We start from the raw sequence: 27710 nt of genomic DNA, 5'->3' as shown, positions 1-27710 counted from the left end.
ATGGTTTTCTCCAGGTTTTGTTTCCCTGCCTGCTGTAGGTCCAGGCCCTTTTGTCCCCTTCTCCCTAGTGGTGCATGCTATAGCTCCAAAGTCCTGCATGGCAAAAAGTGGATAGAAACAAGAAGCCCTTCCAGGTGGCTTAGCCCTTCTGCACTTCAAAGACCTTAACCATGTGCACTGCAGTCGCACTGCTCCATTCAGTACAACAGCACCTGCACACATTTTACAAGCACTCAGCTCTGCTCTACTCACAGGATCGAGGTATTGATTGGAGGATGCCAGGACTCTAAATCCGTATGCTGTCTAGCCCATCTGCATGCTATGCCCTTCCACACAACACGTCATAGTTTCTCCAGAAAAAAAAAAAAAAAAAAAAGTTTTCCCTTCCCAAGTATTTTAACACGGACCTCATTAAGCAGCTGTCCTGATAGAACTTGCTTCTTGCTACTCAGGAAACTGAAAAATCAGGAGGTCAGGGCGCGAGACAAGTGATTAAGGCAAAGACAGACACAATGCAAACATTGTATAACTGCGAAGTGCAGTCACTGATAGATACAGTTACCTCAACCTGTAATAACTCCGGTTTGGCTCAGTTCCCATCCTTGTGAAAATCCGTCTCCAACAGCACTGCCGAAATACTGCCTCTTCCTCCGCATGTGGAAGACAGGGGGTGGATGCGGGAGCTGTTTTAACACTATAAACTAATCACAAAGCTCATAAATCGGATCAGATCACAGGCATATGTAGCCACGGAGTGGCCCAGAGGCCTCCCAAGCCACAATTTTGTTACCAAGGCAGTGCCTACCCTACAGAGCCTCGGCATTCAGGGCTGCAGTTTGATTCACACCAGCTGAGCACTCGCATAAAGAGGTGACAGGCTCCACTGAAAGTCACTTGGCTAAACTTAGCTCAGAGTAACAAACTCTAGAAGCACACACCATGGAATAATCATCAGCTATTCCACTATGGCTGAGTCCTGTGCCAGCTGATATCCCCCCACCCTAAATAAATATGAAGGCAATAGTTAACACAAGTGGTTACCACATTGACATTACAGCTTTGTGCTGATTTTTGAGCTGGGCATGCTCTGGAGACAAGAGACAAAACTTGGAAAAAAATACCCCAGATAACACCATTGTGCTCAGTGGCTTTTACCAGCACTGAGCTGAGGCAGGCTGACAGACCAACTCTGCCCTCCTATCTGCACCATCTCCCAAGCAAACTCCCACACTTGCAAACCCACCCATCTAGGTGCAAACAGGAGCTGCTCCAAAGCTGGTGTCAGGGCTGCCAAGAAATACATTTGCTCCTTTTCATGCCTTCTTTTCATTTAAGTCGCCCACATAGTTTACCACTAATTATCGTACCCCAGGGCACCATGAAAAAGTACAAGTGTCAGTACAGAAGTATTCCAAGAGCTATTTGCAAGTGCAGAAAAGAGAGCTGTTTCTACTCTCATTTGCTTTGTGGTCACTTGGAAGAGCACAACTACAAAAGCTCCATACAGAGTAAAATAAACATACCCTGGGCAGAGCTCACGTCAGGGGAGATCTCTTAACCTGAAGGTCATATTGTCAGCACCACGAATGCGAAAGCAGCTGCTGACATTTCAACAGGGTCCATATATTGCAGGGTGCAAGATCCAAGGGGCTGTGATTCAGAGATACATTTGCCATGGCAAGGATTCCAGACTCTTCTGTCTCCATAGCTGAGGTACTGTAGATACCAACTATATTTGGCTAGACGCGTTACTGTACCTAGCAATAGCAATGTGGGGCTTTTTTTTATTATTATTTTATTTTTTCAAATTAAAAAGCAGAACAGCCCAGACAAGCAACACAGGCTCCCAAAACAAAATCCAAACCATTTTGATCCAACCACCATGTCTTGTAGTGTAATGGACCCTTCCAAATTCCACTCCCTCACCTAAAAACCAAAACACACACCACACAACCAAATACCCTATGACTAGATGCCTTTCTCCTCTACCTTTTTCAGAGCAGGCACACTAAGGTTGATCTTCACACAAAAAGCAACAAGTAATGACCATAATCACTGTGATTTGAGCCTGGTTTACCCTTCTAGGGGGTAAATGGTGCACTACGTTGCAGCTAGGCTCGTTTTGTTGGCCTCCTCAATCATTTCCCAAAAGAGAAAAGACAATCCTAAAGACAAAATTTAAATAAATACTAATGATAAATTTATGAATTGGTCATCAGCAACCTCACAATCCAGACTTTACTCAAGGAACCATTCCCGAGTTACGTGACTGTCCACTGAGTCTCATAATTGACAGGCATTGCTTCTGTAAATATCAGTGCGTAAACTCCTACTAAAATCTTTCTCCAAGAGATTACTCAGTCTACTTGTTCAGAAATGCTTTTTTTCAGATCAGTTTTAACAGGCACTTTATCAAGCTTTTTTTAGACAGGGAAGACAGTTTAGTATAACTTTCAACCACCACAGCCACAGGGTTTATTTTATATAAACAGGGGTTTATTACAAAATCTGGCATAAGGAACCAGTCTTCCTAGGCAACATCATCTCAGTATATCTTGCAAAAATATATTTAGAAAGGAAATATAGGTAACAGTTATTCAAATTGGTGTTTGTTCAGTTTTTTAAGAGTTAAATAAGACCCTTACTGACATTTTATCAGTTCCATTTAACCTTGCTAACTTCTCTTTCAAATCCCTCCACATAACTAGTTCCTACCAAGAAAGTTACAATGAACTGACTCCCTGCAGAGAAAAAAGAGATTGCCCATTTCTCTCTTACCTCTTAAATGAGGAGATGAAACAAAAATCTGCAATACTTGACACACAAGTCAATGCTAGAGAAATAATACGGTTATGTGTTAAAAAAAAAAAAAAGGAGAAAAAAGTAAAGATGAGACAAAATATCAGAATTCAGGAGATATTTGCAAATATCCTTATAGCCCTCTAAGACCGCCCCATACTTTAATATTCTGAGATCCTAAGAGTTCAAAGTCCTTTCACCTCTCCAGCAGTGACTCTGATAATACCACCGAACAATGCAGTGACAAAAACGGTCCCCCAGGTCTGCTCTTTAGTTTCACATACACTCAGTTCCAAGTTGCCACACCGCTGCACTGTCAGCTCTCTATCATGAAGCAAACAACAGTTTCCAAGGCAAACAATAACCACCAAGTCCTGGTCAGAAGAGAAATGAATTAATTACCTGCAGTAGGATTCAAATCAGAGCGAGAACAGGCTGAAGCCCTCTAATTCCACGCCTTCCATAGTTCTGGAGCTGGAAATAACTGTTCCATAGCTGTTCCGTCTAAGCGTTTGCTAAGTCAAAAAAAATCTTTTATTACCCACATTGCAACGACTGCTTGCTTATCTTCCTTTTTTTCAGATAAAAGTTTGAGAACCGAACAGGAGAGCACAGCCCTGTGTCTGTTACAAGCCGTGCCACGAGCCAATCGTTCTCCTGATCGTGCAGCCCCTCCTATTTCCTCTTACTCATTTCTCCTGCTACAATATTATAGCATGTCTTTATCATCAACTTCTTCCTGCTGGTCACAGGATCAAAACAATAAGCTTGCTGCTAGGTGCATTTAGGAATTTCCTCTTCAGCCTTCTTGATGAGGTAATTAGTGCTAATCTGCTATCTCACATAACAGAAAGAGGACCGGGTATTCAATTTTCCCCAGGCAATTCTGCTAACCAAGATTATTAAAATGACGCTTGCTCTTTTTTTTTTTTTTTTTTTTTTTAAATGAAAGAAAGCGAAAACCCACACAACTAGCTAGGCCTTGCCTGCACAGTCTTGCCTTGCCTTTGTGCCATCTCCAACACCCGTCTAACTCACCGAGAAACAGGTCAGGGATACAAATTGGTGATAAATAAATAAATATCATGGCTGCATAGGCACAGCTTTTTGTAAGTGCTTCCCAGCCACCCCAAGCTCCTGGTAGCATCGTCTGTCCTAAAAGCACACCCTCACCCTCCCACACACCTTTAAGCCATATATTCCATCGCTCCTTTTTCCTCAGGCAAAACCTGATACTTGCACCGCTCCAGCTCAGCATGAAGAGGAATGAAACCTGGTTGAAAGCAGGAGGAGGGCAGAAAAAGCCACGAAGAGGCTGGTCTGAAGGGGTTTTCACCTCGATCAGCCCTCTGAGCTGGCCCACGGCAAGGCCGTACAGGAACCGGTGTATAAGGCAGGGGTGTGGATGGGGAAGAAAGGCTGCCCTCTTCAGCAGCTTCGGTAGCATCAGGAAACCACGTTCTTAAGAGACAAACCACTAAACCACTCCTGGCTTTACTTCTTACCAGTTCTAGGAAGTCACTTCCCCACTTCTGTATGAAGCTTTGAGGACTTTCAAATATTGGCATGGTAATGCTGTCTTCTAAGCTTCAGTGCCGAGAGAGCAGCAACCCCAGGTGGGACTCAGACCATCAGTATTTTCAGTAACAGCTGCACAAGCTTACCCAGGGCACCGCAGGACTTACGGAACCCACCATGTGAGTAACAGAGCCAGAACTCACAGAACCTACACAAACCATTTACCCAAGGCTTGACGGCAATGGCATCTTCTGGAGATAAGGAGACCAAGGTTTCTTTTTCCATTTACCCAGGTGAATTCAGGAGTCATATGAAACTGAAGCTGAGAAACTGACCGGCAGCCTAGGAGCCCAGAGACATTTTGTTCTTGTTGAATTTGTGTGTGCTGGTAGAGCAGCTGCGCTAGACCTACAAAGCCAAGGAATAATACATCTGGTCAGTTGGTAGAAAGAAGGAAGGTCAGCTCTAACTCCAAGGGTTTTGTTTTGTTTTTAAAGGAAAAATTTAATTATGTTGAACAATAAGAACCACTTTTCGTCCACCTGAATTGCAACTTCTGTCTACCAGATAACAAGTCGTGATTTTTTTTTAAAATAATCATCACTTTTACATTAGTAAATATGTGAAATTGATTCCAGTTTTTAATTCTTACTCTAAATATTCACATACATCAACATTCTGTATTCATACTATTTGGGGATTTAAAAAAAAAAAACACATTGTAAGACCACATTTAATTGTTTACCATTAAGATGCATTTTCTGCCACTAGGTATCTTCAACAATAATTTGGGAAGAGGAATAAGATTCCAAATATTCTTCATAGAATGAAATAAGATTATAACAAAATAATGAATACTGACTTTAGGAAATCCACTCTGTTTTCTGGAAATATATTCAGCACCCTTACCCAAAGTGCAGTGTTACCAACCTGCCTGCTCCACCAGGACTCAGAAACTTTTCATTGGAGTTAGGTGTCTGCCATGAATCATTGATTCTGTTTATTCCTTTCAAACCATACCCGGTTCTGATCTTTCAATTTACACTCAAAGATCTCAGGTTTTAACACACTACTAACTCCACAAGAGCAGTTATCTAAATGTCAGTGTTTAAAAAAAAAAAAAAAAAAGCAATATCCCCATGAACAAAACAAACAAAATTCTGTCCAGACACTTCAAGTCAAAAATGTTATTTTTCTCCTCTCTTTTCTCCTAGGTAGTGTATCACTACAGGGAGACATTAACAACAAAATGGGCCATTTTTCTTCCTTTACGTCAGTATGTAGTAGGTATCCTCCGAAAGCTGATAAACAGTACAAAATGGGTGCAGTGTTTACTCGTGGAGGGGAGAGGCAATCACGCTAAAGAAGCTACGAGACTGACTTATCTACAACAGTCAGTGAGCAAAGCGAGATGGCACCCTGTCCTGGATGTGCTGCGCTCCCAGCCTGTGAAAATCCTGGCCTCCTGCCCTTAACACCAACCTTCTTCAGAGCAATGCCCTCACTAGTCCATCAGTTTTATTGAAGGCAAAAAGAACATACACGTTTCACTAAAATCACTGCTGTAATAAAACCACTGCCTCATCCCAATCAACCTGTCTGCCAGACATGTAAATATGTAAAGCTTTTGTAAAATGCACTCCAATTCCTCAAACAAATCGTGCACTCTCCAGAGAAGGGCCTGGCCCACCTGGAGTTTTTCCCGTTGTAGGAGGATTTAGTAATATACACTACTAAACTTAGTAGTGTTAAATATAAAAAATAAAACAAAGGTAGGTGTAGCTCTCTTGCATGTTGAGGAAACTGCTTGGATCAAATACTCTGCCCTGTGAGGTCCTGAACAGCTAATACCAGAAGGAGCACGCCAACCCGCTGATCTGAGTGGCTGACAGGCTTCTAACAGAGATGCCCCAGAAGTGGATTTAGTTCTAGTACTGGCAGCGATTCCTGAAGGACTTTGGTCAAGTGCTTTGATCACACTGACCCCTTCATCCTTGGCACAGTGCGAGAAGACCAGCTGTGATGACCTGTGAGAACTTAAACAAACTCAGTTCATTAGAAGCTTATGCTGAATGTTTTTGGAATGCAAAAGGGCAAAGTATTTAAGGAAGCTGCATTTGCTTGAAGTCTGCAACAGCTCCTAAACAAAATCTCATTGAGCAGATAAAAGCAGTACAAGGGACTGCGACAGAGAGCTTAATGTTCTCTACAGAAAAAGTGACAGCATAACATATATCCAACAGGACTGCAGTTAGAAAGTGCTTTGGACTTTGGGACAAGGTTGTGTTCTGCCAGGTGCACGCAGCATCTCACCCCTCTCAGTCTTTCTATTCTAGCAGCACAGAATGTCCTGCAAAATAAGATTTTTGAGAAAACCATTATGGATTACAATGCTAGGGTAAAACACAGAACTAATCAAAGGTTATACACATTTCAAACAACCAGAAGAAGCGTTTTCAGTTCAGCTTGATTTATACTGGAAATTTATAGCTCTCAGGTCAAGCACAAGCCACCGGATCAAACCATAAATGCTTCTCTACCACCTGACAAGATTACATAACGCTCAGGAAATACGGCTGTAAAGGCACCGATCTCACCGTGACCTTCACACATGCAGGTTTGCAGAATTCATTACAGGATCAAAGCCTCAAAGGTAATGTTTTTGGTAAACACTGATCTCCATCCTGCCCATAAGTTCCTGGAAACGATCATTACCATAGTATTACCACAATAAAACAGAGGTCTACCCTCTCTTTCTGAAAGCAGTGCAATTTGTGACTATTTTACTACAGAATAAAATCCAGAAGAGGCTGTAATATCAAAGACTGATTTCCTCCTCACCCCCTTACATCAACAGCCCATACATTCTCACTACTGTGATCAGCAATACCTGCAAAGAAAGAAATCCCATTCAAGAGAGGTTTAAAACAAACAAAAGGACTTTGACATTATCCCAATGTCATCCAGTTCTGCTCACTTTACAGGAAGCACTGGGGCACTATGTTTTTATGGATTTGAACTGCAAGGTTTCTGCGTACTGCGGAGGAGTGGAAGGTGCCTCCTCCCCCAAAGCATACACACGTGCAGTATCTGATAGTTAAACTGGGCTTCTAGGTAACATAGCTCCATTTCCACAAACAGTAAGTGGAAAAGTCTCCATTACCCATAGGCGATGGTCAATGAGTAACAAGAGGACATTAAAAAAAACAAAAACCACATACCTTCTCTTCAAACAACTGTACCTCAGTATTCTCTAAGACACCAAATTATGTCTGCTGTGACCAAAATTCACAGAAAGTCCTGACTTGCATGAAATTAAAGTCCAGTATGACATTACCAGCACCTGCCTTTAAACAGGATAAACTGCGTGAATATGCAACACAGAGGGGCACCGATTGACTGCAACTTACAGTAACCTCCTTATTGCCTCCAAGAGGCTCATGCAATTACTTCCACGTACCACAGTTCCCATTCTTCCCTTGTACGCTATAAATGTTTCTACTGTATGAAGTAGATTTTCCTAACCTTTGGCTTCTATTACAGAACGGGACAAATCAACTGAGCATTATTATAAACTGTACTGAAAACTGATGATAAGCAGTTTCTCCATGTTTCAGTTCCAAGCACTAGAATTATCACATGGGGCGTGGTTCTTAGGTTTTTCCTTTGACTACTCTAAGATAGGTGGGAAACTAGATGACTAATTTATCTGCAGGAAAAATATGAAAAACACTAACATTTTCTTTAAGTTTAATCTTTGACGTTCTTTGTATCCCCTTACTGTTTCTACATATTCTTTGAAGAGCCTTTTCAGGACTGCTTTTCATGTTATAACATTTCTCAGAAATCCATGAGCAGAAAACTTCCCTCAACTTAGGAAAGGCTAGATGCAGCTTGTTCTGTAAGGCCAGTATGACTCTAACTTGTCAGACAAAAAGAAAAAAAAATCACCAACAAAGTAAAACAAACATCACTACCCCTTTCCTCCCCAAAAAAAAGAAAAAAAAATCCCTTCCTGAAGACCAATCAAACACAAAAAAGGAAGAAGCAAGGACAGATAACTTGGGAGGACTGCAGAAACACTGCCCAAGTATGCAGGGACAGGGTAAGGAGCACAAAGTGCACCAAGAACTGTCTTGTAAGAGATGTCAAAGGCAACAAGAAGGGTTTCTGTAGGTAAATAAGCAAAAGGAAGGAAAGCGATTAAGGAAAACCAGGAAAAGTGGGCCCGCTGCTGAATGGCTTAGGGACTCAATGCTTGAGTCAATGCTTTCTTTGTCTGTCTTTACCAGCAAGACTGACCTTCAGAAATCCCAGGCCCCAGAGAGCAGGAGGAAAGTCTGGAGCAAGGAAGATGCATCCTTAGTGTAAGAGGGTTAAGAGGTTAGAGACCACCTAACTCAACTGGAGACATCTGAGACCATGGGTCCCGGAGGGATGCACCCACCCGTGCTGAGGGAGCTGGCAGGTGTCGCTGCAAGGCCACTCTTGATAGTCTTTGATCAATCGTGGCACCTGAGGACATTGGGCAAATGTCACCGCAATCTTCAAAAAGAGCAAGGAAGGGAAGACCCAGGGAACTACAGGCTGGCCAGCCTCACCTCAGTCCCAGGATGGTGAGGAGCAGCTGATCCTGGGAACCATTTCCAGGCACATGAACAACAAGAAAGTCCTTAATAGTAGTCAACATGCACTCACCAAGGGAAAGTCATGCTTGACCAACTTGATAAGGATGGAATGAGCTGCTCCTAAGATGAGGAGAGAGCAGTGGATGTTGTCTACCTTGACTTCAGTAAGGCCTTTGATGATGTCTCCCATAAGATCCTCCTAGACTGTTATGCATGGGCCAAAACACTTCAGGATGGAGCCATGTATTCATAGTTTCCATAATCAAACTGTATCACCTACTAGTTCTTTCTGGTCTTATGGTCTATGCAGAGTAATATTTACCTGCTGATGTTACAAAACCAAAACAAAAAAAAGAATATTCTCTACTGATTTTGTATGAGTTTTTAAAAAAGAAAGCCTTTCCAAAGAAGTCTGCTACGAACAAATAAACTAAGAAGACAGAAAGAAAACGGTCTTTTTTTCAAATTATTTTGTATTACTTTATAAATTTAAAATGATATTGTTTTACAGATGAAATTTTGAGGATTTCATTATTCATAACAGAAACTATAATTTGTGGGCATCTTGCTCAGGAAAGAGTACTCAGAAACGCAGACTGAACTGAAAGTTAGTGGAATGAAAATACTCAAATTTCTTTTTAAGGATATTCTCATTCTGTATCACAAAGGCGAATGTACGGGTATAGTCTAAAAACTTCAGTATTTCCCTCTTCTGTTCATACAGTTGTCGGGAGCCAAGACTATTCCATAAGCACACAAATACCTGGTAGGCTATTGTCAGCCTCACTATTAACATTAACATCTTACCTACCAACATGTAACTGGTTTGGATGAGCTCAGAGCATAGCAGTTTCATAATCAGCTTACACTCACTGAAGACTTTCCCACCTGGCACCACAGCTTCAGCCACTTACTCCAGTTGCTTCCTTTGCCTCACTGCTAAGACTTGCTCAGCTGCCCAAAGGATTGGGTCAGATCAGATGGACAATCTGATTAAAAACTAACCTTAAAAACAGTTCTCTGCTAAGTTGCGGAGTTGCTTCCCAACACTGTCATACAGAGGGGGGGAAGAGGGAATCTGCAGCCAGAGGAAAATTTGCTCTGCTGGGCAGCCACATGGTCTTATGTCAAAACAAGCAATAATGAAACTTTTCAAAAGCTTTTGAGCAGAGCTCTTCTCACATTTCCTTCCTTCTATTTCTCTGACTCCTACAGTGCTCTTAAGTTCTGCTGCAAATGCAAGCAAAACCAACAGGGCTCCAATAGACATCAGAATACTTAAAAAAAAAAAAAAAAAAAAGAGCACACACAAGGCAACATGACAGCTAAGAGTCACATCAGTTGGGTTTACCATTAAATGGATTGCAAGGTTAGACAACAACCCTGCCCAGAGAAGCAGAACAAAGGCAAGAATCGAACCCAGTAGAGCCACTAACTGATTTAACTAGAGCAAATCTGCCAGCACAATCGAATCTAAGAGGTATCTCTGAGCTAATCTTTTTGTGCTATCAATAAGCCTCTTAGCCGGACACCCATAAGCAGGATGACTATCTGGCATGACTTTTTGCACTGTAATCAATAGGCTCCACTATAAAGAGAACTATTGATGAACCAAAGTTCAAATAAAGGACAGTTTTAGACAAAGAATATTAACACCGAACTCCTGAAATTCATTTAGGTGACATCACATTATTCACTATAAAGTAAAATAAGAGTGTTTGTAAACTCACAAAGCTAGATCAATTAAACCGGGGTAAGCAGGAAGGCTTTGAGACAGACACCAACGGGTCCCTTACAGAGCTCTAAATTAAGAGGAAGTCAGTTCTCTAGATTCTTCTCTCCCGGCAGCCCTGATCCCACAGCTGAATCCACAAAAGCGAGCCCTCCACACAAGTGCAGCATTCCAAGGAGGCAATGGCATTGCTCATGGAGCTTTTATGGTACAAACATGACTCAGAAACACATACCTTCACAGCACGGGCATGGCAGAGCTCAAACCAGTTTTACAGTTCCAGAATTACAAAGCTTCCAACACTGAGCTGTCTACAACACAGATGCAGTAGCTGTTATTTAGTAACCAGAAAGTATTTCTCCGCCTTGTTACATTTTTACATCAGCTCTGAAAGCCACTTGGTGTACAGGCTGGAATCTATTCCTTTTAACAGCACCCACACAGCACAAGAAAGTCTCACTGACAGCAGAAACAGGGAACACAACCAGCACACGGGAAGATGCCACTGTGCCTTTGGTCATCTTACAAGCAATTTCAGTGCTTTTATTCCTTAATCGTGATCTTGACAGTGTCACTAAGCTTTCTAAAGGGGCAGAACTGCCACCTACGTTTGGAGGCACGAACAGTTCAGAACGGGAAACAGAACCAGCTGTAACAGCCGACCAGCAACAGCCCTCTGAGCAGCAGGCTCACACACAGCTCCCATTCCCACAGTCGAGATACCAGTACATCTCGTATCATACTGGTCTATCTGTTCTTGCATTAATATGGAAGTGTTATGAAAACACACAGCACAGGAGAGCAACAGGCGGTTTTGCAAGAATTAGGAGGGGGTTATTCAAGATGCGATACCAAATAAGCACCCAGACTAATACTGGAGACTTACTAGAGGAGGCACTATCTTTTTGTAAACTGAACAGTCTTTTATTTCTTTCACAACTGGAAGCAAATAACATTCTTTGCATTTCTGCAAACTAACAGGAAACACACCGCTAACTGTGACTTGAGTATCACACACAACGTACAACATCCAGGCAACACGAAACAACTGATGTCACACGAATGCTACTGATGCTAGTAGAAGGAGCACTAAACCACACCAATCCTGGAAATCAAAAATTATTTGGGGAACAATATAGACTTATAAAAAACAAGCAAGCAAAAAAAAAATATAACTCATATGTTGCTTTCCCCTTTATTACCTCCCACTTCACAAGGAGATTTTTAACAAACATAGGAAATCATTAAGAAGAAAAATGGGTACAGCTTTTAGAAAGAGTGAAAGCTTTCCTTTTAACTTCTTGCCTTTAGATATTGCAGATGCTGCCTCAACAGCACTCATTCTGAGAACGCTTTCTACCAAGCTATTAAATATAAATAAATCTGGCATGAAATTATTATCATGGCAGATGTACTAGGAAAAATGCTGAAGCTTCCCAGCGTCAGTTTCATACTTATATAGTGACAACAAGAAGAAACACTAGTATTGATCAAGTGTACATTTAAAACATTTAGCCTGCTGTGATTTGTACGATTCCAAGCTCATTCTTCTGTCCCAACGTAGATTGGCTAGAACATTTCAGAACTCAAAATCCTCAGAGGACATGGAAAGGCTAGGATCAAGCTGCTTCGATGGAAGCAGCTGGTCACCTGTTCCAGGAGAGAGAACATGCAAAGCAGCAAGGAGCTCAGGTATGAGCTGCAGCGGAGAGGAATACCAGGAACCTGCCGGCAAGAGATCTAAACTGTTCCAGACAAATCTTTTTCCATCTGATCTTGCTCCCTGCTGCAGGCAATTGCACCAGCTCCCATCTGCATTGCACAAGCTGATAAAGTGCCCAGTTAACATCTACTGATATGCATGGCAAAACTTGCAGATCACATGCTGGTACTGCTTCGCTGCTCAGGACTCTGGATTAAACTAGTCAGATGATTAGGGGCTGTAGCAACAACCTCAGATTTCACTGGGATTTTACCCATATATGGATCAAACATGGAGCACCACACATATTTATTCATATGTGTGCCAAGTCATGTTAATACTTCCTTAACGTTGGTGCTCTAACTAGCGCTCAAGATCAGACTCCGGGCTCAGTTACAAACTGAAGATTTTTGTTGGTTGCTTGGCTAGGGTTTTTCACCCTACATCCAGAGAGACCTTACTGCTGTCATCCGCCACGCAGTTAACTCCACTGTCAAGTGGGAGTCCATTCACGCAGCTGACAGAAACTTTTGTTTTACTTAAGCAGAAATTTAAATTCTATCCACATACACAGCTGTCTGATCTTCTCTTAACGCACGAGCTCCCACTAAATGCTGAAAACTCTTGACTTCCATTAGGAACTTTACGCTTCTGTTTTTCCTTCCCCCATAATGACGCTCACCGGAAAGCAGAAGAATAATGACTGTAATCACGGTTTAATATAATTTTCATATGTGCTGCCAAAATGATCTTTATCTGTTGTCAGCACGGGTTGCTCTGGCTCAATTAAAACAGGTTACAGCGCCTCAGAGAAGGCACAGCTTTGTGGATGTGGTTCCTGGGGTGTGAGAACACAACATACTTCTCATGGAGACTCCAGCCCTGCCAGACACAACCTGACTTACATGGGGTTCAGTTCCCATATGGACAGAAGCAAGGGCCTCACTCACAGCCCATGAAACTGTACAACACACAACAGCAAATCACGCATACACAGACTGGTCATTGGAAGCGCTGGGGTTTCTGTTTTGTTTTTTTTTTTTATTGTTGCTTTCCTGATTGCAAAAGCCATTATGCCCCTGATTTAATCTCAGCGGACTGCAAGGTTCAAATAAGGTTATGGATTCCAGGATAGCGTCCACTCGGCGGACTTCGTACAAAGAAGCCTGGACTACTACCCTGTAACGGATGCTCCCTTTTTCAGACTTTTCCTTCTGTTTGCTAATTTTACCCAAAAATAAGCTTATCTGAGCGCTATGTTCAAAGCGGTCAGTTCCAAAGCAAAGCAGACACGGAGACCTCAGGCTCACTAAAAAATACAATGGAATCCTTCGTTCATTTCACACAGAGGCATACCTCCGAGAGATACCCGTAATCCTCACCGCTAACAAAGCCACGTTAGCGCTTAAAGGTCCCTCCCCGGGGACTACCAGAGCCGCCCCTGTGAGCGGGGTCCCCCCGGCAGGCAGCAGCCCCTTACCCATAAATAACCCCCACAGGCCCCATTTCACCGGCGATGCTCGCCCTGCCCAGCACCTTCACCCCTCGGGAGCGGGCTGCAGGGACAACCCTGCCACGAAGGCAGCGCCACACGCACATCTCCCCCCGGACCCCCGACCACCCCCGGCCCCCAAGCGGCCCCAGGCCGGGCCGTTCCGCGTTACTCGGCCTCCCCGCTCGCTCACCCCGCTCCGGGTCCCCGGTAGCCGCTGCTGCTGGCGGTGGTGGTGGTGGTGGTGGTGGTTCGCCCTGGGCCCCGCAGCGCCTCATGAGCCCTCCCGCTGCCCGCCGCCGGTGCCTCGGCTCCCCGGTGCCGCTCGGGGCCCGCGCTGAGCCGTGCCGGCCGGGGGCGGGCAGCTAGGGGGCGGCCGCTGGCAGGCGGCGGGCTCGGCAGCCGCAGCGCGGCCCCCCGGCGGCCATTTCGGGGCGGCTCGGCACGGCCCTGCGCGGGGAGGGACGGCTTGCTGGGGAGAGGGAGAGAGGCGGTGGGCGCCCCTGGTGGGTGGTGTAGGGGGTTTGTGGGGGGAGTGGGGAGAGGGGTCTTGGCCGTGCCCTCGTGGGGTGTTGCGGTGCCTTGTGCTCCCACCGCTATGACCCCGAAGGGTGAGGCTTCTTACTGACACACCTACAGAGAAGAGCTTCGGTCCGGGTGCCTAGTGGGTCTGGTCATAAAACACAGAAAAACAGAGGAAGAAACGTCCTGATGCTTCTGCAGCTCGCTGGACCGTTTGTCAGAGGAGGTTTTATTCATCGGTGAGGAAGACCAGAACCGTGTCTCACGACATTGCAGCCGTGTTGGTGACAGGATTCAGGAGCCATAGGATGTATGTTAACCTCAGATAGGTACAAACGAATCCAAGGTCTGACCCTGAACAACCCATCAGAAATGACCCAAAGGTTTACAGATGCAAAGACACAGAGGGAGATGTGCCGGGTGGCAGAACAGGGGACAACGTTACAAGGAGCATGCAGAAATCGCAGGCCCTAGCCCAACAGACAGTCTGTCCTCAGAGCAGCCCCCAGGGGTGCCGGTGGGTGCAGTTAGGTGGGACATAAGTCAACCCACAGGCAGCCTGCTCTTCTCCACTTCTGTGGAGGAACCGCATGCTCCTGAGCTTCCTGGGGGCTGCCTCTGCTGATTCCTCAGTGAGTGATTCAGTCTACAAACCTGACAGAAAACTAATTTATTTTTTTCTTTGTCTGTCTTCTGCCAGATGAGTGAACCAAATGAATTCACCCTAAGGTCGTAACAGTATCAGGAGTAAGTATAAAGGAAGAGTTGAAACTGTCTGGGAGGAACAAGCCCATCCCTTTGGTAGCACAGCACTCTTACGTCATCTCAGAAGTCTCATTTAACTCATCCCTAAAATAGCAACTTCATGTTACTGCTAGGAAATGTAATGCTTATGTATCATTTAAAAGGCTGGTCCCTTCCACCTCTCACCCTCAGCTGCACACTGCGTTGCTTTTTTGTGCCTGGTTACCTGTACGTGTGGCCCCAAGGTTAGCCCATAAGTAAGCTAAATCAGAAGGATTTAAGGATAGCTTTCCGATAGATTCCTGAAACAGCTAACAACACAGTCAGATGAGTGTGAGAGGTTGCACAAGAGAAAGAACAAGACTGTGTGGTTGCAAGCAAGGGGCAGAGCCACCCTTCAAGCAGCAGCAGGCCACTAGTTGTAACATAAGCCCAAGAGAGTAGTGAGGAGGAAGGGTCTGTAGAGTGAAAGGGAAGTAGTTTTGAGGAACAGAGCTTGCTCCATGCTTTGCAGAATGTTAATGAGAAGCAGAAGAAAAGTGAAGATAGGCTGTTAGGGATAAAAAAGAAAAGAGATTTCACTTCCACAAAACCAGAAGAAGACACACAACAGAGGCATCATGGAACCTGAGCCCAGGAACAAAATCCAATACTGAAAAAAACAACAACAACATAAAAAAAAAAAAAAACAGAAAGGATGGTCAGAAGGAAAACCAAGAAGTAGAAAAGTGAAGGTCCACACCAACAGCAGAGAGAAACAAGTCTGCGTGATTGGAGACTTCTTGCAGAGAAAAACCAATTGACCTGTAAGGAACAAGGACTTGAGATGTACTGCTGAGACTGAAAAGGGTCTTGTCAGAGTGAGCAGAAATCCTTCACGGTGGGACAAGTGGCAATGACATGCACTGTGTATACATAAACAAAGGCCAAGAAGAAGCTTTTATTTAATTTAAATTGAGTTAAAATTTCATTAACATTCCCATCATTGTTCTTCCTTATAGTTCCTTGATGCAATAGCTTTTAAACTAAAATATTTTAGATGATGTTTACACAATTGTGATTTTTTTTTTTTAAATAAGACTGGATGTTTTCAAACAAAAGCAAAATAAACAGACAATCCTACTTTTTTTTTTTTTTAATAAATACAGTATTTTCAAGCATGCAGATTTAATGTACAACCTACTTGTAAGAAACTGAAATTAGTCCAGGAATCACAAATAGGCCAAATACTTTTGTGTGCTGTAGTTGAATTTAGTTGAATATGACAGATTTGAAAAAAAAAATTAGTCTGTGCATACACAGCATATTAATGACAGCTATTTAGCCAGTTTTACTATCATAAATGGTTAAAGGAAACCTGAACTTCACATAAGTATGCAGCAAATATATGCCTTTTCTTCATTAGGAAACTATTCTGTGGACTATGACCAGATGACCTGATGTAAAAGCAGTAGTTTTTGTCTATACCATATACTGTGTCTGTACTGTGTCTATAATTGCCTACAGGCATTGTGTCCAACAATATGTAAATACATATTTTGATGTGATGAGATTTGCCTGACTTAAATGAGGCTGCCTGCATAGACAGGAGAGTGGATGCCGCGTACAGAAGCTCACAGAAGAATCCCAGCAGCTACCTGGGAGTGAGCATGTCAGGGGAGAGAACTTGGGGCTAACAGATTGCCAGCCTCTTGCGGGCATCATGCACGCCTGTGCTGGCCACAGGATACAGAAGCACTTGTTTGGTGGTTGCTGCACCAAACTCTCCTTATAATTTTTTTTGTGTGTGTTTCACCATAATGCATACAAGCATACTGCTTTGCATTCTTACCACTATTTCGCTTCATCTACCTAGTAATTCTGAAGCTAGCAATTGTCACTGTATCTGGTTACTGTGTAAGAAAATGTTTCCCAGATTTCTCTGCTCTTTCTGTTTCTTTGTCCTCTCCATTTCCTCCCTCTTCCTGATCACCACATGATGTTCATCACATTCATTCTCAATTTTGCTTCCTTGATCACATATCTAGGGGGGACTTTTATTTCTGCCCTGCTAAAATTGAAGACTTCAATGTACGTTTCAGTGAGCATGCTGATATTTTCCTTGCATGTTCCTCGCTTGCTGTCTCTAAAACTTCTTTTATGGCCCCTGTAAAACAATTAGAGAATACCATATTGCTTTAAAAGCGTTTGAAATCAGTTTCAGAAATCTCTGGTATGCCAGCTGAAGATCCCAATTGCAGCTATGATTGTACAGTGGATGGTTTTAATCTCAGAGAAGAATCCAATTCCAACAGGCATGAATAAATTAACTGAAAAAAAAATCACTAAAACATATCCTACAAATGTATCTTTTTACAGCTGTGTCATGGATCTAAGAAGAAAGGATTTGCTGTGCTTCCTCTTTTTGTTCTTCCTGCTGACACCTGGTGTTACTGGCCCCATTTCTCACACTTCTTTTACATCAGCATGAACTAAGTAAAGCTCTAAGTTCTCTGTAAAGATACAAAAGGAAATGTCTGTATAATTCTGCATGTACAATATATTTTCTTGTTTAAATTGTGTTTTCTGTAAAGCTATCATTATTCCTTTTACCTGAATATCTATCAAAACACAGAATCTTGCAAGTTCTCTTACTGACATGAAAAAATTAAACATATCAAAACCTTTAATATAAATTGTGTGGTTTTGTTTGTTTGTTTGTTTTTACAACAAAATATGCAACATAGCCATTGCTGGAAGAATCAAATCTGCAGAAAAGTTTTTCTTGTTCAGAGCTTTAAGCTTCCTTCAGCTAGCATATGTCAGCACCAGTTCTTTCTCTTTGTTTAGTGGCTTCCATACTTGAAATTTCTTTCCTGCTCCTGCATTTTGCAGGAGCAATGCCAGCTTATGGCATTGGTCTGAAGTGTTAGTGAAACTGTGACCTAAGAAGAGCAGACACATAATTTGAAGAGGAATACAATGTAAGTGAGCGACTAAATACAAATCTGAAAACTTACACACAGGCTAAAGCATACACAAGCAGAGGAGACAAATAAAATGAAGGTAGAAAGACCTTAATGAGAAAATTCATTTAAAATGTCTTGCATATAACATCATATATAATAATTATGGCAAAAAAAGCACTATTGTAGAGCTTACAGTCTGAAAATAAACAGCACAGAAAACACAGCGACTCAGAAGATGGGGTTTTGTACATATTCGACACTAATGAAATGCAGGTTGGAATTAATAGTTTGTAATGCTCTGATTAGCATTAGAAGTGAAGACAAGTACACAAACAATGAGGAAATTAAATGCAAGATACTGGGATAATGATAAATGTGCCAGGCTTGCACTTTGCAAGAAAAGGTTAAAAAAAGCGCAATCAGGCAAAGCCAAATGAAAATTACTCTGTGGAATGATGATAATACCTTCAAGGCATTGTGAATTCTAATCAGGATGCAAATGATATCCTGAGTATACAGCCCGGATCTTCAGAATACGCAACATAAAAGTCCCTGCTTTCTGCTGAACCAGTGAATCTGTTTATTCAGTAACAAAGCATTTGACTCCTGCGTTAGTCCAAGCTGCTGTCTGTATCTGAAGAAAATGTGATATCCTCTCAACATGTTAAACCTACAACAGATGAAAGTAATTCAACCAGTACAGCATCTGCTGTACACTCTAAATATTGCATAAGAATAAGGAATAATTTGAAGACTGAAATGCACAGAAAAAGAAAGCATTATCAATAATTTTACATAATCTACAAATTACATAAACAGCATGATAGTCATGGAACAAGCAAGATTTTGACCAGCCCTATTCAACCTTCCTGGATGAGCAAGGGCAGCCATTGTACCACGCCTTGGAACAGGCAGGTAGGTTTAAGTGTTGGGAGTGAGGTTAGTAGAGAACCTTGCAGCTGCAGAACACCAGCTCTGAAGCCAGCCTCACAAATCATCACCACCGCCGATGATATTCAGGAATGCAATGTAAGGAATGTCTGGTAGAAACTGCGGTACTCCATAACAATGAACCCCTTCTCATTAGTAGCTGAAACTCAGCGCAAACAAAAATAAGATTAAGTTGTTTTTGACTTCTGTACCACATACATAGCAGTTGCTGACCTCCCAGGGAAACCCAATGATTTTGGGAAAGTAAAAGTCATTTGTACTAAGCCTACATTTAAAGGTATTAACTCAGAGAGTATTAGAATTTGCAGATTATCATACCACATCTCTTGCAAACCTTAGACATATGCAAAGCACAGAGACCATAATGGAGAAAGAGTGAACACAAGCATGCTGTACATGCACTACTGCTGACCTTACAGGTTGATCCAGCGAGGTGAGATTCAGAATACTGTTATTATAAAAGAGACCATTGGTAGTTTTTGTCTCACCAGGGAAACAAACACATTGGCAAGGACTGTTTTGCAATAATCCTTCCACAGTGAAAAGTTCAAACTCTCTGATGGAGGAAACAAAATTTTCAAAGAGAAAAATCCCAGAAGCTACCAAAGAATCTTAAAAATCATTGCTACGTCTAAACATCATCAGTGTGTGATACTGAAATTGTAACATTTGAATTTATTGAACAACTGCAGGGACCTGTGAATAGAGCTGACTTCTTATCCACAGCAGCCTTGTCTCAGAAAAACAAAGTGATTAAATCATAACACAAGAAACTTAATATTACCACAGGACTGCAGAAATAAGAAAAGCACACAAAGTTTTACTCAAACAGTGACAGCATGTGCTAGTTTCAAGAAAGTGTTGGAAAAGAATCTGAGAATAAAAAGCACAGGATAAAGATGTGCTCATGTTCTTATCCATCATTCTGCCAAAAAGGTCTAAGACCAGAAAAGTGGCCCCGTGTACTTCCCAGGAATGATGGAGCTGTCAAGGCAAATGGAACATAATATTATATACAGGCAACTGAATCATCATACCCAAAACACTGAGAACAGAAACTCTCATGAGAATGGGGGTCAGTCTGGAATAGATGTACCTAAAGAAAGCAAGAAACACCATGTACTGACAAGATGGGTTAGAGCATGAGTAATCTTGATAGCTGGGAGAAAATCTAGTACATGTGGCAAAATAAAACAGAAGTATATAACACCTTCAACAGGCGTTAGAGCAAACTAAAGAACAGATCTTATCAAAGAAAAGTAAAACATGGAAACATACCTTAATATTACAGGCGACTAGTCAGACTTTCTGGAACCAGGCAAAATGTGAGAAGCTTCCATAGCACCCATTGAGGATAGAGCAGTGAAGTGTTTAAGCATTCCTGAACTACGTGGTTTAATCACGAGATCTCAGTTTACTTTAAATTAGGTCATATATTTATTTGAGAACAAGAATTTGATTACAACTGACTGTCCCTTATGATAGCCAGGCAAGAAGCAAAGCCGAGTTTGCTGTAGAGATCACAAAGAGTATTAAAATGTTGGAAACAGCAAAGAGAATATTTAGCAATCCATTCCTGAATGTTGAAAATATTCCCACAGTAAAGTTTACTGCAGCTGAGTAAAAGACTTGTAGTCATGTTCAGTTACAGGTACACAGCAGAAGGAGTAACAGATCAAACTCGTATGAAAGGGGCTAATGATAAAACTTGCAGAATTACAGCTCTGATTTGTATTTGTGTTTACAATTAATTATTTATTCAAGATAGTTCTTGTACAGAAAGCAAGTAACATTTCTGAAGAGAGCTTATACCAAAGGGACTGTTATACTAAAGAGAAGAAAACCCAGTCTGGGATATATTGAAATTACGCATCTTGATGGCGAGAAAGATACAAACATATAATGAAGTGTGTGTATCAACAACACACAAAATATCATAGTTCCCAACTAAGAGGAACTGGAAAAAAAGGGGGTATGAGTCAATATGTCCCCTGGGTGTGCTTTTAATTGCACTGAACATTCTTCATTATGAAGACCATTTAATTTGAAAGGCTATGGATCTCTGTCTTGTTATTAAAGCATTTTGTTTGTGTTTCTCTTTCTGCTCTGTATTGCTATGGCCACTATTATGTGAAGATCTCAAAAGACTGTTAAAGTTCATACCAGCTCATTCCCCACAAATTCCCCTCTTGCATAAAAACAATCCTTAACCTGGACTAATTTAACAGAAAGCTGTACGCAGGAAAAAACACTAGAAATGTTAAAGCAAAGGCAGTAATTTGACAGTTATTATGGCTCAGTTTTGTCCTGGTGGACAGGGACAATTCAATTAAGCGACTTTTCTAAGCCCTGCCAGCACGCTGCTGTTGGAACTGGTTCTGCACTTGAGCTAGTATCCTATATCGGTCATCCTCATCAGAGCCAAAGACAAAATATACAGCTTTCTAAATCTAAATAAATCCTTCTTCAAAGCGTACTTTTCTTTTGCCGACTTAAAGAAATGAGGTGACATTTATGTACGTATTCTGTTTATTTATATCTAGTCAACTACTCATTTACATTAAAAAAGAAACGGACAATTTATTATGCTTGTGCAGCTCCAAAACTGTAGCTTCTTTGACAATTACAGATCAACTCTAATTGCTGAAAACATACGCTGCAAAATGGGACAGAATCCAAAATTATTAAGAAATGAGCACTTTTGTTGAACATACACATGATATTTTTCAGTTCTTATCAGCCCAGCCAGTTCTATGTGGATATTCAACATATCAAGCCTGCTTTCAGCCCTGACCTCTTACCGTTTTTCTAGACTCCCTGCCAAACCTGCGAGCAGCTGAACAGTGACAAAAGGTTTGGCAAGCTGAGGGAAGGAAGCTTCAGTTCCTCCAGGTTTCTGCTCTGTGCCTACAGCCTCTGGTGGCTGAGGAGGTATGAAGCAAAAGTGGCATGTCTCTTACAGCTGGCACCTTCCCAGCTGCCCTCTCCCAAGTAGGGTGTCAAGGGGTATTTTTATTTTTTTTATTCTTATTTTTTTTACCCCAGTATTAGGGAGGGGTTACATACATACTGAAATCTTTCCTATGGTGAGAGCAAAAAAAAATTGGTCATCATCCTGCCTTAAACACCGACTGTTTAAGGATACTGGTCCTTGAATTTAATTTATTTCTATTATTTATATCTATTTTTAACTTATCCTGTTGAGGATACTGTGATTCAGTGATTCTGTGATACTGTTTCTTTCACTAAACCAGGTCGAAACGTACCGATGGGCTCAAAACTGTTACGAGGGCGAAGTGGGACAACAGATAAAATAATTATTCACAGCTCACCTTGGGGAGATACACCAAAGGCTGTTAAAAGCTAAATGTAAAAGAAAAGGACTTGGTATATACTTTTTAGGGGAAGAAGGGAAGGGGAGGGGAAGGACCTAAGGATGAAGAATGACGTGAAACCTCCACTTTACAGAAAAAAATTGAAAAAATATTTGTTTCGGGGGCCGCTAGGACGGGGTGGGGGGCGGGGGGGGGGGGGGGGGGGGGGGGGCTGCCGGTTGCCGAGCAACTAGAGTCTGCCTAGCAACCAGGCGGCGCTCCGGCTACATCCGGGAACCCGCGGCGGCCCCGGCCCCGCTCCAATGGCGGCTCCGGCGTCCGTCCCCGTCTCCTGGATACGGGCGCGCGGCGACGACGACCCGAGCGCTGCGGCGGGGGGAGCGGGCAGCCCTTCCTGGCGCTTTGCGGCGTTTCCTCACTCTAATAAAAATATTGAGAAATAAAGCAGCTGACAGAGCCTCTTGGCGTGTTGTGCCGGTGTCTCTCCCTCTGTGTGGCGTGTGGCGGGGAGCTCCCTGTAGGCACACACCCCTGTTCCACCCCAAAGCGGGGCATGGGAGGCTCCGGGACCGCGGGCGGGGCTCAGCGGCGCCGGCCGATGGCGGCGGAGCGGGGCCTTGCGGCCCCCCGGGAAGGGTGGGTGTTGCTCGCCCGCCGCCTGATGGCTGGCGGTTGAGGGGCGAGAGAACCAACGGCTGCTAGGACTTCAGCAGGGCCTTTGGTACGGTCCCCCATAGCATCCTCCCGGAGAGGCTGGCAGCCCGTGGCTCGGACAGGTACACGCTTTGCTGGGTTAAAAACTGGCTGGACGGCCGGGCCCAGAGAGTGGCGGTGAACGGAGTGAAATCCAGCTGGTAATCGGTCACCAGTGATGTTCTCCACGAGTCGGTGTTGGTGCCCATCTCTTTAATATCTTTATTGATGATTTGGATGAGGAAATTGAGTGCACCCTCAGCGAGTTTGCAGATTATACCAAGTTGGGGGGAAGTGTCGATCTGCCGGGGGATAGGAAGGCCCTGCAGAGGGACCTGGACAGGATGGGTTGATGAGCAGAGGCCAGCGGGTTGAGGTTCAACATGGCTAAGTGCTGGGTCCTGCACTTTGGTCACAATAACCCCGTGCAGTGCTACAGGCCTGGGGCAGAGTGATTTGAAAGCCATGCAGAGGAAAAGGATCTGGAGGTGCTAATCGATGCTTGCCTGAACATGAGCCAGCAGTGTGCCCAGGTGGCCCATAAGGCCAAGAGCATCCTGGCTTGTATCAGGAATAGTGTGGCCAGCTGGACCAGGGAGGTGATCGTCCCCATATACTCAGCTCTGGTGAGGCTGCACCTCGAGTCCTGTGTTCAGTTTTGGGCCCCTCACTACAAGAACAACATCGAGGCCCTGGAGCATGTCCAGAGAAGGGCTACGAAGTTGGTGAAGGGCTGGAACACAAGTCCTATGAGGAGCAGCCAAGGAAACTGGGGTTGTTTAGTCTGGAGAAGAGAAGGCTCAAGGGAGACCTTATTGCTCTCTACAACTGCCTGAAAGGAAGGTGTGGGGAGCTGGAGGTCGGCCTCTTCTCACAGATAATTAGTGATAGGACTAGAGGGAATGGCCTCAAGTTGTGTCAGGGCTGCAGGAGGCCTCAGGCCTGCATGTGTGGCTCCGTTGGGAGTGCTCTGGCCGTTCATTCACCAAGAGAAGAAGGAATGCTTCTGGAACTGGGTGTTCTTGGTGTCCTGGTCCTGCATTCTGCTGGCCAGAGCAAATGTGATTCCCATGGCACCCGTAGCCTGCTGTTTTGCGTGCTTCTGAGGTGTTTCACTGAGATTTCAGTGGTGGACAATGTGTTGTCTAGTGTTGTCCAATGATTTTTTTTTTCTTTTTAATTACCTAAAGTTCTGTCTGAAGACTTGAGAATTCTCTGGTCTCGTTTTGGTCTTCAGTTTGTCAGTCTAGGAGCTCTGATAGCTCCTCGTGAAAGAGTTGGAGCAAAATTGAATCTGTGGTTTGTAATTAGGCATTTGGCAACAGTACCGCTTAAGCAGCTTTCCTCTCCGTCCTTGTTGGTGATTCTTGTTGCCATGCTGCCTGCTGCAAGATGCAGCTTTACTGTGGTTTTAAGGTAACTGCACTGAGAACTGGCCTGGTTGAGGGAGAAAAAAAAAATTATAAATGAGAAGGAAGAATTTGTGTTGAGATGAGAGCAAGCAACTTCAAATGGCTTAGAAGTAATTCAGCTGGTAATTGAAAGACCTGAGTTGGCCGCAAGCTGGAAGAACTTACCACAGGGTGGTCATTTGAGTACTAGCAAGCAGCATATCTTGGTTCTGGAATTTGTTTCATTTGTTTCAGTACACAAAGCACATAAAATTCTTGAGGCAAAATTGAGAGTTATAAGCTAAATTATAACTTTGTTGTGGAACTTGTTGACTCCCACAAAGCAACATTGGCCAACAAATTTACACAGCTTTTGTTTGAGTAGTTTCTATCCATGAAAATAACTTAACACTGACTCCTGTAACTGGTAAAACTACATGCAGCGTGGTATTGGTGACAATACTAATTCCTGTGTTTTTTCAGTTATGTTGATTAAATTATTTAGAAGGGTTAAATTACGTGGTAGAAAGTTGCAGGGGAATGTGTACCTGGTGTGCCCCTGGGCAGAAATGGCAATCTTATTTGGTAATGCTTTCACTTTAGAATATTTTCATTTGGCTAGCAGTTTTATGTAGCACTTAAAAATTGATTCCAAATTGAGAATTTTATTTACTGGTAAATTATTTGTAATCTCTAGTTATTGGCCCATCTGTAACTGGTGGAATGCGTAAAGAGCTTTGGAAGTGGAAAATACTATCACCTGTTCAAAATTCTGATCAGATTTCCTGAGAGCAGGCCTTCTGTGAGGTAGTTATGTTTGATCTTTCTGGACGTATGCATTCCCTCTTTTTAAGAATTGTGTGTTTAAATGCAGTACATCAATGATTACTAAATTTAAATGCTTCCGCCTTCTTCCTTTAAAGGTTTGTCTGTTTATGAAAGTAATATCATATTTCTAATCCCTTGCCAGTAAAGCATCCTTAAGCATGGAGAATTTCATTCTGTATGAAGAGATAGGAAGAGGAAAGAAGACAGTTGTTTATAAAGGAAGAAGAAAGGGGACAATTAATTTTGTTGCCATTCTTTGCACTGATAAATGCAAAAGAGCTGAAATAACAAACTGGGTAAGTAATGTTTTTCCTGCTAAATTTGGGAAAAGTTATAGCTTAAAAAATTCTTGTAGCACAGGTGATAGTAAAGAAAAACACCAAATGCTTGTTTACATGGAGTTTGTTGTCATTTATATCAGCTTCTTAAGATTTCAAATTCCTATACTTTGAGTCTTACTTTAAAGTGTTTATTTCTGTCATCAGGTTTTATTGTGTAAATCGCATGCATAAAGTCATGCTTACACGCTTACTGTTTCTATGATACATCAGAGAACCTTTTGTAAAAAACAACAACAAAAAAAGCTGTGTTCATACATTTATTTCCTCTTACTACATCCAACCATATTTTCTCACAGTTGTGTTCTCACTGAAAAAGAAAGCAGAAATCTAAGTTTGATCCCAAATTCTGATTTGGAGTCTGTTATGGTTTTAATGATGCAGAGAAGTTAAATAGTGCTTGCAAATCTACAGTGTTTGTATTTGAGTGGTTGGGGAACTTTCCCATATTTTTGAAACAGGTTAAATAGGGCAAGGTCTGTGGGGAAAATTAAATGTCCTCAACTTACATGTAAAATTAAAATCTTACAGTTAGAAATTAATTTCTAAATCTTTTGTCTGCTGGAACAGATACAAGAATGAGTAGTTGACCTAGAGTAAAGCTGTATTGTCTCAACCACCTCTACAGTTCATATATACATCCTTTTTTTCTCCATTAAGAATGTTAAGAACTTTGTTCTAGGTTCGTCTGACTCATGAAATCCGACACAAGAATATAGTAACATTTCATGAATGGTATGAAACAAGCAACCATCTCTGGCTTGTAGTGGAATTGTGCACAGGTAAGATAAACTCAGAAGGTAAAAAATATTGTACAGGTATTTGTAAGAGATTTCTTATAACAGTTTTTCCTACAACAAATGCTCCCTTAGGTCTTTGAAAGAAGTTAACAATCATGTATCGTGTAGGATACATTTTTGTATGCTTAAAAAAATTTGCTTCTGGAAAATTTTTAGAATTCCACTCAAGTCGTATTTCTCTTCTACTTCACAGTGTATCATGTTAAATATTAATTTATGTGACATAATCTTAGTTTGTACTACCTTAAGGGGTGGGTCTACTCAGGGGAACTGAAATTGTGAGTAGTGGGAGGGTAGTGATATAAAACTTTACTTGAGAAGAGATTTCTAATGACTGTTAACTTTGGTGTTCTGATCTTCTAGCACACCATAATAAATAGGGCAAGGAGTGAATAAGTTATACTTTACAAGTGACTTGACATTGTATAAATGCTTCTTTTTTTAATCAAGGGGCAGTTCTGTGTAAGTTTTTTTGTTGTTGTTTGTTTTTTTTCTCCTGTTCAATAGAATTATTTTGGCTCTTCTGTTAAGATATTCATTTGGGTGTGTTGAGAACCCAAGACTGCATTAAGTGATTCACTGAGTTTTGATAGTTTCTTGTCAATCTGTTAAAACAGAAAGGTTTTAAAGCGTTTTTTAAACTTCAGAAAGTATGCTTTCCTCTATGTGGAAAGAAAAGAATTCCAGTTAAGATTTTCATATGTGGGATTTGTTTCATAGTAAGAGTCAATATTGCACACTGCCTTTTTTCTATCCAGAGTTCTATTTCCAGAAATTATTGGAGAAACTACAAGTCCTGAAAAATAATCAGATCATTCCTTCAATTATCAGAAGTGAAGTTAGTTGGCTGATTTGGAAGCTTTGGCCTATTTGCCTAGTCTTACTGGCATGCATATAAGTTATTAGACAGCCAGACATTCATTAAGAACAGTTAGAGCAATTATTATGTATTTTATCTTGCAGTATTGCAGTGTGATTGTAAAGTTATTAATATTTAAGATTTGAGATGTCTGGCTAAGAAGTCTGTCCTAACTAAGAGAACATTCCTTTGACTAAAAGCTATCAGTCTGTGATTGTGTCCAACCCCCACTTCTGAGCTAAGATAATACTGGTAGGGCATATAGAAGTGGAACATCAGGAGCCATCTCTCCATCATTGTCACTTGGCAGAGAATGGAAGAGCAGAGAAGTAAAAGCTTCCTGAATGTTCTCTCACTATAGGCATAGTTAATAAAGCTTCTGTCTGACCCGTCTCAAATTCTGCTTGGAATCCCTATATTCTTTGTCAGC

General features: G+C 42.2%; 2 protein-coding genes and 1 long non-coding RNA gene across 17 annotated transcripts in view; 2 read left to right on the top strand and 1 right to left on the bottom strand.

Annotated features, from left to right (window-relative positions):
- The window catches only part of TRAK1 (trafficking kinesin protein 1), a 137361-nt gene extending 116959 nt beyond the window's left edge, over nt 1–20402 (bottom strand). For 4 of the 9 annotated variants that reach the window (XM_080578324.1, XM_080578340.1, XM_080578338.1 and 1 more), the window contains exon 1: nt 14065–14472. Coding sequence is in view for 1 of the 9 variants with exons in the window: in XM_080578339.1 (XP_080434465.1) it covers nt 14065–14149 (85 nt within the window). In the remaining 8 variants the exon portion in view is untranslated. Of the gene's footprint in view, nt 1–3201; nt 3315–4542; nt 4726–14064; nt 14473–20314 lie in introns of those variants that run through there. The other 5 variants (XM_080578326.1, XM_080578334.1, XM_080578333.1 and 2 more) reach the window with 4 other exon arrangements.
- Nucleotides 14568–17812, top strand: LOC308188862. Of its 2 annotated transcripts, none has more exons than XR_013945820.1 (2): nt 14568–14703; nt 15094–17812. It is a non-coding gene; the product is annotated as an uncharacterized lncRNA (long non-coding RNA). The 2 variants fall into 2 exon arrangements; XR_013945821.1 differs by having other exon boundaries at nt 14588–14722.
- Nucleotides 20403–22919: 2517 nt separating the features above from the next.
- ULK4 (unc-51 like kinase 4) overlaps nt 22920–27710 on the top strand; it is a 243474-nt gene continuing 238683 nt past the window's right edge. For 2 of the 6 annotated variants that reach the window (XM_080580479.1, XM_080580478.1), the window contains exons 1-3: nt 22920–23147; nt 25426–25579; nt 26304–26403. In XM_080580479.1, coding sequence (XP_080436605.1) covers nt 25442–25579; nt 26304–26403 — 238 coding nt within the window. In that variant the 5' untranslated portion in view covers nt 22920–23147; nt 25426–25441. Of the gene's footprint in view, nt 23148–25152; nt 25263–25425; nt 25580–26303; nt 26404–27710 lie in introns of all 6 variants that reach the window. The other 4 variants (XM_080580477.1, XM_080580474.1, XM_080580475.1 and 1 more) reach the window with 3 other exon arrangements.

This window comes from Anser brachyrhynchus, assembly GCF_964034855.1.
Source record: "Anser brachyrhynchus genome assembly, chromosome: 2".
In the NCBI taxonomy this organism is placed as follows: domain Eukaryota; kingdom Metazoa; phylum Chordata; class Aves; order Anseriformes; family Anatidae; genus Anser; species Anser brachyrhynchus.
This window is presented reverse-complemented; position numbering and strand designations above follow the sequence as displayed.